The sequence below is a fragment of the Crotalus tigris genome, unplaced genomic scaffold (genome assembly GCF_016545835.1).
Source record: "Crotalus tigris isolate CLP2741 ecotype Arizona unplaced genomic scaffold, ASM1654583v1 scf7180000019189.1338056, whole genome shotgun sequence".
NCBI lineage: Eukaryota > Metazoa > Chordata > Lepidosauria > Squamata > Viperidae > Crotalus > Crotalus tigris.
This window is the reverse complement of record NW_024097425.1, coordinates 1,007,648-1,018,084: the sequence shown is the minus strand read 5'-3', so window position 1 is coordinate 1,018,084 and position 10,437 is coordinate 1,007,648. Positions and strand designations below refer to the sequence as shown.

The 10,437-nt window shown below is 40.6% G+C and overlaps 1 protein-coding gene and 2 non-coding genes across 5 annotated transcripts; all 3 read left to right on the top strand.

The window, feature by feature from the left end:
* The first annotated feature begins 713 nt into the window (after positions 1 to 713).
* Positions 714 to 786, top strand: TRNAV-CAC. Its single transcript has one exon. It is a non-coding gene; the product is annotated as a tRNA-Val (tRNA).
* A 349-nt stretch (positions 787 to 1,135) lies between these two features.
* On the top strand, positions 1,136 to 1,208 carry TRNAK-CUU. The gene has a single exon. It is a non-coding gene; the product is annotated as a tRNA-Lys (tRNA).
* Positions 1,209 to 4,255: 3,047 nt separating this feature from the next.
* On the top strand, positions 4,256 to 10,016 carry LOC120315957 (zinc finger protein 239-like). Of its 3 annotated transcripts, none has more exons than XM_039361037.1 (2): positions 4,256 to 4,597; positions 7,275 to 10,016. In XM_039361037.1, exons 1-2 carry the CDS (start codon positions 4,588 to 4,590, stop codon positions 8,402 to 8,404), a joined length of 1,140 nt encoding a protein of 379 aa, XP_039216971.1. In that variant the 5' UTR covers positions 4,256 to 4,587; the 3' UTR covers positions 8,405 to 10,016. The 3 variants fall into 3 exon arrangements, with proteins under 3 accessions (XP_039216971.1, XP_039216969.1, XP_039216968.1); XM_039361035.1 differs by having other exon boundaries at positions 7,272 to 10,016; XM_039361034.1 differs by lacking the exon at positions 4,256 to 4,597 and adding an exon at positions 4,680 to 4,781.
* Positions 10,017 to 10,437: the final 421 nt, after the last annotated feature.

The window sequence follows — 10,437 nt, the reverse complement described above, 5'->3', positions numbered from 1 at the left end:
AGGCATTTTAGCTTTATTATTTATTAATTAATTAAGTATTCCCCCCTCCCATATGTATCTTAAGCCCAGGGGTTATAAATCCCAGTAAATGCATGCAGTCAGTTGGTGAAAAGGCTTTTTATAAATAACTAATGCTGCCTATTTTAACTTAGTTTTTTCACATGTATTTTAGACTTGAATATTACAATATTAATTGTTCTACTGTATTTATTGTATTAGAAATACATCAGTGCCAAATAAAGCTTGTAAATAGAATAAAAAAATAAAATGGAACTGAACACTTTGATCCTACAGAAATGGGCATGCTGCCAGAGAAAAGCAATAGGTTGTTTAGATATGATGGAGTAAAACAGACTGCTGTTTCTCGACTTTGTGGCTGCCTGGAAACTAGATATACTGATTCCAAATCTCGGAGCTCTCTGGATGAGGTGAAGGGGCAGGCAGCTTTGCTACGGGTAGCTAAGAACCCTTATTTTTGATATAGTACTTGTGGATACCTGCGGATTTTATTGCAGACTTAAGAAGATTATAGCTTCCGTATTCCATCTCGGCTGGCTGCTTCCCAGAATTGGTTTGCAGGATACTTTTAAAAATGTCTATCGATTCGTTCTGGAAGCCGAATATAATTTACAGAAACCACAAAACACTTTGCAAACGTCTTAGTTCCAGCATTAAAGTGTTGTAGGTTATAGGAGAAAAACAGGAAGCAGCGGGTTTCTGTAGTGTAGTGGTTATCACGTTCGCCTCACACGCGAAAGGTCCCCGGTTCGAAACCGGGCAGAAACAGCTTCGTTCTTTTGCTTTTTACTTCACTGTTCCATAATCTTAAAAAACAATTCTTTAGATGTCTATACTTTAGTGCAAACTCTTCTTTTCCATAATTATTAATGGCAATTCACAGCAAAGTGCTCCAATAGTCTTTTGCTGATTTTAGAGTACGCTGCATCTTAAACTTCGGAGCAATTTTCCAAAGAAAGCAATTTTGGTCAAGATTCACATCATCTACAGAGGCAGTAGTAGTATAGTAGCAGAACAGTAATACAGTATAGTACAGTGCAGTACGATAACAGAATACAAAATATAGAGTTAATTCCTTTTATGTTAAATAAAATTTTGGAAACGCTATTTTCAGGGAGCCCGGCTAGCTCAGTCGGTAGAGCATGAGACTCTTAATCTCAGGGTCGTGGGTTCGAGCCCCACGTTGGGCGAAGTGTTGTTTTTTTGCTCTTCATTTTAATCTTTAAGAGCAAAATACCATAAATTAATACTTCATTTTTCCAAAGTACTAATTAGTTCCATCATTTGCAGCTCAAACAATAAGGGTGGAAATAAAGGAAACGAGGAAATTATTATAGGAGTGTTTTCTTTACCATATTTTGTTTTTCTTCCCTTTTCCGTTCTGCCCTGAGCACACTTCATTGTACTCTGCATAGGTACTTAATCTTGCTTCACTGTTTGTCAGCAGTTTTTAAATTCTTTTGTAAGCCTCAGCTCTGAAACATAACCCCCAGATGCCTTGAAACATGTGCATATGAGACAAGAGCAGATCATGCAACATCATTTTCTGCTTTTCAGCCGCAGACACACACAAAGCTTATTATAAACGGCCCCAAGGTCAAGTTGAGGGAGACATCTCTAGCTCAGTGGTTCTCAACCTGTGGGTCGGGACCCCATTTGGGGTCGAACGACCATTTCACGGGGTCGCCAAACAACGCAGTCCGCCATTTCCCCCCCCCCCCCTTTTCCTTAGCTGTGCTACTCCCTTTTATTCTATTGGCTTTTGAAAGCCAATAGAATAGACTCTCTGGTATAGAGTCTAATTCTATTGGCTTTCAAAAGCCAATAGGAATTGTCCAGGCTGTCTCTGCCCTGCTGAGCCCGCCAAAAGTCCCATTCTGCAAACGGTTCTGCACCAGTTGAGTAGTCCTCAACTTACGACCAGTTGGGGGTCGCTGCATTAAACAGGTTGAGAACCACTGCTCTAGAGTAATCTTCCTTAAGGCTGGATCCTTCGGGTTTTGGATCTATTCCATTTTGCTAACCAAATAAATCATTTTATTGAGGTATGTTTGTAGATTTTTTCCTTGGATGTCACGTTCAAAAGATGGCAAAAATAATTACTAGAAGACATTTAGCATTAACATTCACAGAAGATAAAAGGAAAGGGTATTTAAAATCATGCCTTATTTCTTTTATGCTTTGTCCTATTTTTGAAAGTGAATGTTTAGGCCTCATAATACTAGAGCTCAATGCTGAAACTTTTTCTTTCACAAGATTCCCTTCAGAAGCTGCAAAACCATGCATCTATATGCAACTTCATACAGCCCATTGCAACCAATTTATATATACAGTATGTAGGGAGAATCCCCATCCCATTTATAATATAAGAAAGCCCCCATATTAGCAAAGAAATGCCTCTCCCCACCTCCAGAAGAGAAAAGACTTCCCTGAAGTAAAATCACTCAAGTGGTCAGCCCCCGTGAATGGATATTTAGTTTCACAAACTATTCCATTCATAAACAAAACGCCTTCAGCTACAGTCACCACAAAATGCTGGATTTAAAAAAGCAAAGAGACAAAGACTCCTAAAATCTACATTCCCCACCCAGTTCCAAGGACAGGGCACGACCTCCCAGGCACAATGGGAATCAGGCAATAATAATTAGAATGCTAAAAGGGCACATTCAAGTACAGATTAAAGTACATTTCACAACAAACCTGGGCATCTAAATCATAAAGCCCTAGAACCACATAAAAACTAAGGTGACCAACTTTTTTACAATGAAAAGGAGGACACAAATAAATTGAAGAAAAAAAATATTGTAAATAAAAGAAACATTTTATTCATTGCAACAATGATACAGACAACTTGCATGTGCAAAGTTTGCCAGCCGGGTGTTTTGGCGCACTCAGCAACAATTCCTATTGGCTTTTGAAAGCCAATAGTGGGAGTAGCACAGCTCACGCAAAAGTTGAAAAAAAAAAACCATCAAAAAGAGGTGCCAGAACGCTGTTCTGAGCGTTCTATGAGGGGAAAAAAAAGCCCTGCAGATTAGTCTTCAAATATCGAAAAGGAGGACATGAAGGAGGACACTTTTTGAGGGAGGACAGAACTTACAAAAGGAGGACTGTCCTCCCTAAAGGAGGATGGTTGGTCACCTTATAAAAACCTATCCACTCATCAGACTGCTTTGTCAGCTGTCCCAGAACCTATTGCTTCTGATTCCTAAATAAATGGAGACTTCCTTTCCAACTGCAGTTTGCCTCCTCCTGCGTCTTTCTCGCAGCTTGGAACCGGACCAGATTTTACTTCCAACAAGTATAAGCACACCACACTGATATATACCTGCACATGCACACTTTGGTCATATTATGCCAAGACCCAACTTTTTGGAGAAGGTTCTGATGCTGGAAAAGGTGGAAGGAAAGAGAAAAAGATGATCAGCAACAAGGTGGATAAACATGATAATGAGTGCACCTTTGGGAGACTTGAAAGACCAGGTTAGGTTTAAATTGTTATGGAGAAAATCTGTGTATGTGGTTGCTAGGAGTAAAAAACAACCGGACAGGACACTGTGTGTGTGTGTGTGTGTGTGTTTGTGTGTGTGGAGGGGAGAGAAGGGGATATAGAGAAAGATACATATGATAGGCTAATCACAATATCTTTTATTAATTTTTTCAGAGAAAATGTTACTGTTCTGTATTTAGTAATATTTAAAGGTCATGCATCCAACCAGTAAGGCAGTGTTTAGAAGAAAATGCCAAATAATTTGAACATGTATTGTAACCTATCTTTTAATTCTGTTTTTAACTTTGTTCTTATTTATGCTTTTCTATTTTGACATGTTTTTAATTGTAAGTTGGTCTAAGTCACTTACGTGAGAAGGCAATACAGAAATGTGATGAATTTCATATACTTTTATATACTGTTATATACTGTTTATAGGATTTCATTTTTGAGACACTATGAATACACATAAAGTACATTGAAAAGAAAAAAAGAAAAAAATTGAACATTATTAAATATGCTTTTATTTCAATATTCTTTCCTCATTTTTAAAAAAGTCATTGGCATTCGTCGTTAAAAAAAAAAAAGGCAAACTCATGTTTGCTGACGCTGAAAAGTTTAGAAAAAGAATTTTCTAAATGACCGCAAGAAAGGCTCTCCAAAGACGGCTTTTTTTTTTTTTTGAACACCTGATGAGCCAGTCTTGTAGCGTTTGGGGGGACCGGCTTGCTGAAAGGGGGAGTCCGGGCCTTTATCCGCAAGTCCCTCGCTTTATCACCACCATCTACCCCCAATAGGATCCCTAACAGGATACCCCATCTCTGCAAAGCGCAAGACTGTATTGTGCACGCTCGCTTAGTAAGCTGCGAACGCAGAACTACACTACCCAGAGTGCCTTTCCAGGCATCCCGCTTCTTCGCTCTTCAGACTACATTACCCACCATGCTTAGTGGGGCAACACAAAAGGCCGCAAGAATTTGGACGGAAAGTGACTCTGAGATGGGCATCAGCCCTCCGACGCTGCGGCTTGGAGCCGCCTCGGGACTGAAAGTCCGCTAAAGCGGCGCGCCTAGTTGGGCATGGAGCCCGGTAAGTTCCTGCGATGGGGCTAGAGGAAGGGAGGGGCCTGGACAACTTCGTGGGTGCCTCCCGAGGAATGGGGTGCCCAGAAAGAGATGATTATGGAGCATTGCGCTGGCCGTTGCCTTATTGATTGGGGTGGCTTCTAGGCTGTGTGGACGAATGCAGAAAAGATCCAAAACCTGCGGAAAGAGTATGTGAGATTTACCCGGGAGAGCCTTTTCTTTTGTGACATGTTTGCTCACTTTTCCATTTCAGGAAAAATAGAATCGGGGTTGGTTTCTTTCCCTTCGCAAGATACAAGAACCTTTCCCATGAATTTTGATCTTTTTGTTTTTAATTTGGATGAAATCATCTTTTATTTATTAAATTTATATAGCCACCCATCTCACATACCTGGCTCTGGGTGTCGTACAATAAAACGATCAAATAAGTAATATAGCAATTAAAAAATATAAAGCATTTAAAAGATATAAATAAGACCGTAGAATTATGGACCTACAGCCTGCACACAGTATAGCTGCCTTGGAGCTCCCTACTTGTCTGGGATCCTAAGCCTGTTGAAAGAACTGTTTAAGATATTTCCTAAATGTCAAACCACCATATAGTTCCAACAGTGAGCTGCCAAAGATGACCAGTGATTCAGTGAAATCCCCATAGGAAGCAGTTTGGGAAATCAATTCCTTTTTATACATATATATGTCTGATTGGGGATTAATTTTGGAGATGAGAATGATTTGCCTCCCAAAAATCTGGTTAATCCATTTTCATCAATACTGCAATGTTTTCGATCCAGAAATGAAGTTCTTGTTGCAATATGCCATTTTTTCATTAAATTTCAACATCAGAGACCATTTCCAAAGTTGTTTGGGGATTTAAAGTGTAGAAACAAGTGTGTTTTTCATCAGATTTTCCAATGTTATTTTCAGTGCTTTTTTTCTTAAAAAAAAAAGGTGCCAGAACTCACACACGTCATACAACCCGCCTTGCCTACCCTATAAGGTTCCATCCAAAAAAGGTGCCGGAACTCCGTTCTGGGCGTTCTATGAGGAAAAAAAGCCCTGGTTATTTTGGACTTTTTCTGCCAAAATTCATCCCTCTTGAGAATCAGCAATTTTGCCATTGAATTTTGGCAACATGAACAATTATTGGTGTATAGAACAGTGGGCTGGGTACCCTCACTGTAAACTATAGTATAGAACCACAGAGGTTCATACAACATGCTAAGCTGAAAACAAACACATCATGTGATATGTGAACCCAATCAACTATTTCTTCTAAATATTTATTCTAAACCAATACAGTAGTTTCTCACAGATAACTGAATCATAATTGCACTAAATTCCTGCACTGCACTGTATTTGATTGTTTTAGTTTAACACATTGGGCAGGCCTAGCAAGGTATAAGGTACTTTCTGTTATCTAACACAACAAGAACAAGTAGGCTTAGTAATAACTAAATAAATCAATAATACATGCATAGGCAGAGCCAGTGCTTTTTTTGTAAAAAAAAAAAAAGGTGCCAGAACTCACACACGTTATACAACCCGCCTTGCCTACCCTACAAGGTTCCATCCAAAAAAGGTGCCGGAACTCCGTTCTGGGCACTCTATGAGAAAAAAAAAGCCCTGGGCAGAGCCAATCATATAGACATACACACGATGTGGTAAAGATGCTAGAATAAGAATACAGAAAAAAAGGAAAGAGGGCGTACTCATCTGTTTTTGTTTCAAGGGAGGCTGCATTGTCCAAACACGCTTTTGTAGTTATGTGGCTGGCAGACTGTATGCCAAGGAGCATGGAATGCTTATAACTCCCCACTGAAGTGGTACCTATTTATTTACTCGCATTTGCATGCTTTTGAACTGCTAGGTGGGCAGGAGCTGGGGCAAGTAATGGGAACTCATCCTGTCACACGGTGTTCAGGTCTCAAAGTTCCAGTTGACAAGCCCAATGTCTTAACCACTAGGCCACCACGCCCGCTAAGAATAGGGAAATCCAGGTTCTAAACCTCCCTCAAGCATAGAAGCCATTTGGTTTCTATGTCACTCTCAGGTTTAAACAGCATCAGGCTCTGAAACACACTGGCTAAAGAATAAACCCTTGTTTCATCATGCATTGATGGCGTTGCCATGTGAACTAGGCAAGCAGATCCTGAAATCAAGTAAGACAAATGCTAAAAAGAACAATATATACACACACATTTTTTAGCTATATGTCTTTTAGTCTGTGTGATACACTGCACGGCCAGCTCTTTCTCTTCCGTCCTGTCTAAGAGTTCATATGAACCACTGCCTACTTCCAGAGTGGGATTTAATACCCGTACAGTAAATGGCTTTAATTTTCCCTTTGAACCCACAGAGCCAGCAGTTTAAGTTGTCTAAACCTTGCAATTTAGTACTAAAGGAATCAAAAAAGGAATAGAATATATATGCTGGAGCCAGACTTTGCAACTGCCTTCAGTGCAGTGATATTTCTTTTGGCATTTAAGATTTTAACAAATGTCAGACTATCTCAACCAGAATAAGCCATACAAAGCCTTGAGTGCAGGGAGAGATTTAAGTCCCCCCCCCTTTTTTTTTACACTTGCTCCCTATTTGTTCCTCTGTGGTCAAAATCCCAGATTCCTTTTGGCATCACAGTGGAGAATAAATGACTGATGGGCACCTTCTCTTCCTTCTAGCAGGTGAAGATTGGATCAAGAGAGAAGGCAATGAAGGATCTCTCCAGCCCAGGGTTGCCCTGCTGGTTGGTGTGGAACAGCCAACAAAAAAATTATCTGAGGAAAGTGACTATTTCCTGGAGTCTGAACCACTGAAAACTCTGAAGAGGGATTTGGACATGCATCAGAATCCTTTTACGGAGGAGATTTGTTTTGATTACGAGAACAGTCCTAGGAAGATCTACCCCAACGACCGGCCATTTAAGTGCGATGTGTGCGAGAAAAGCTTCCGCCACAGTTCCAGCCTGTTAACACATCGAAGGCTGCATACTGGGGAGAAACCATATAAATGCACTGACTGCGGGAAGAGCTTCAACACCAGCTCAGCGCTGATTGTGCACCGCCGGACCCACACAGGAGAGAAGTCCTATGTTTGCTCAGACTGTGGGAGGTGTTTCAGTGAAGGCTCGGTGCTCATCAAGCACTGGCGGATCCACACCGGGGAGAAGCCGTACAAATGCGCCCTTTGTGGAAGGGGGTTCCGGCAGAGCTCCCAGCTGCGGGCCCACGAGCGGACCCACACGGGGGAAAAGCCTTACGAGTGCCAGGACTGTGGGAAGTGCTTCAGCACCAGCTCTAATCTCTCCGCCCACCAGCGGACCCACACAGGGGAAAAACCATACATCTGCCCTGAGTGCGATCGACGGTTTGGTCACAAGTCGCATCTCATCTCCCACCAGAAGACACACACCGAGAAGCTGCACGCTTGCTCGGACTGTCCAGCAACTTTCCGCATGCTTCATCAGCTCCTGGTCCATCGCAAGTCCCACCAGGAAGAGAGGCGCTACAAATGCCTCCTGTGTGGGAAGACTTTCAGCTACAGCTCAGCCCTCTTGGCACACCAGAGAATGCACACTGGGGACCGGCCGTTCAACTGTCTGGAGTGCGGGAGGAGTTTTGTCCGGAATTCAGACTTGAACAAACACCAGAGGATCCACACAGGGGAGAAGCCCTACGAATGCCCAGAGTGTGGGAAACGATTTAACCAAAGCTCCCACTTGGTTAGCCATCGGAGAGTCCACGTGAAAAGTGCTGCAAAGAATCCTAGCATGGATGTCCCTGTCCCAAGGGGACGAGAAATTGAGTCTTCCTGAATAGCTCTTTCGCAACATTTCTTTGCAGTCTGCATCAGGGGTCTTTTAAGACTTGTGGACTTCAACTCCCAGAATTCCCTCACCAGCAATGGGGAATTCTGGGAACTGAAGTCCACAAGTCTAAGTCTTAAAGTTGCCATGTTTGGAGACCCCTGGTCTACATTATGATGACTGCAACCTTGTGCTCCTCACAGGAGAGCAAAATCTCATCCCATCCAGTGGGATTTCATTTATTACTCGCGGATAATAAACTTGTAAGACTGTTGTGGGTTTTTACACATGAAAAACTAAAGAAAATTCTGCTCCAACAAATTTCAAATGATCCATTAAAGGATAATAGGTTACATGGCCAGGATATCTTATGGAAGCTAAAGTATATGCTAATTGATGTAACTGGAGCCATTTCTGTAGAAAAGAGCAAAAATAAGAGCTGCAAGACCAGGATACTATTCTCTGGCTATTGAGAAATATTGTTTAGCACTTCTCTGACTTCCATTGTCCTATGAAGCATGCTTTCAGCTTATCCTTGCAAAAATGAGGATTTATAAACTTGTGATATTTTTGCTGTTCAGTCAGATTATATTCTTGAGCTGCTATCATATATGGCCAGCAGCATTTGTCTTCTTATGAGAATGCTGATATTGTTTAAGACAACTGAGACAGAATAGTGTTTCTGGCATTTTTTCCCAAATTGAATTTTTTCAGTGTTTTTAGATATGCAGAACTTCAGTGGTAAGATCTACTGGTGAAGCTACAGTTTAAAGACAACACACTTTCATTGAAGTGATGAAAAAGCTTTGTGGTTTTTTTTGCTACCAAAGGTACAGAGAAATAACTTAAAACTGACATCTACCTATTTTCTATAGATCACGTGTGAATGTAATATCAGCTATCTACTTTCAAAAGAAACACAACTCCAGCTGGCTTTTAATAACCATTCCATTAACCACATTCCCCCTGACTTAATAATAACTTACAGAATTTGATCCCTTAATAATTCCCATCATCCTGATGGCTGCACTAGACTCTGGATGGCTTAGGAAGAGCTGCACTTAAAAATGGTGGCATCTGAATTTTCACGTATGAAAAGTATGTATCCCAAAGACCTCCATGGTTGAAGTTATCCATTTGTTTCTTGAAACTTGTAAGCCTGCCCACCTTTGTGGAAATATAGACCAAATAAGTTTAAAATTGCAGTCTTATTGCAGGATCCTTTTTCACTCAAAGGTTCTTGCTATTCACTCTTAAGTCCTGGCTGACTTCAATCTCTTTCATTTATTAGGATTCCATAATTATTTTTGCTCTTTGACAACTGAGACCTCTGTTTTGTTCCATAATCCTGACTTCCTTTTGCCAGCAAACGTTTCCCTATATACACTGTATAGACCACTTCTATGTCTGCTTCATGTTTTTCACAAAGCAGATCTCTGAAACACAGAGTATATGCTGCAATAAATATGTTAGTCTTTAAACTGCCAGAGATGTCTAGGCCCACTGGTTAAATGGTGTTTTTCTTGACAATACTCAGACTGGAGAGCCTTTACAATGCAATAAGATTACAACCACACATATAAGGAAAATGCTGTTCTGAATAAATATGTTTATGATTCTACTTTGTGGATCAAATTATTTGTTGCAAAATCCAAAGCTTTGGTATTGCATTGTATTTTGCACTTAAGGTAGGTCAGCCTTTCTTACTCATTGATGTATGAAGCCAGTGACAATGCCTCTGAATTTTTATTGGTCTAATACCTCTTTAGAGAGAGATGTTCCAAAATATAAGCTGTGCAATACACAATATTTCTTCCTTCTCCGTTTTCCATTTCCATGTTTTTAGATCAAAGCAATACAAAAATGGTTATTCAAATAATAGTGAATCAGTAGTGCAAAATGAAGCACAAGTGGCTGCTTTGAAGCAATCTGGTGTTATTCGCAGTAGTGGTGCGGATTTTTGTTTTAAAGTAAGTGTGTCTGTGTGCAAGATTAATTATAAAAAATGTTAAACCTTGCAACCAGAAAAATCCAATCAATTG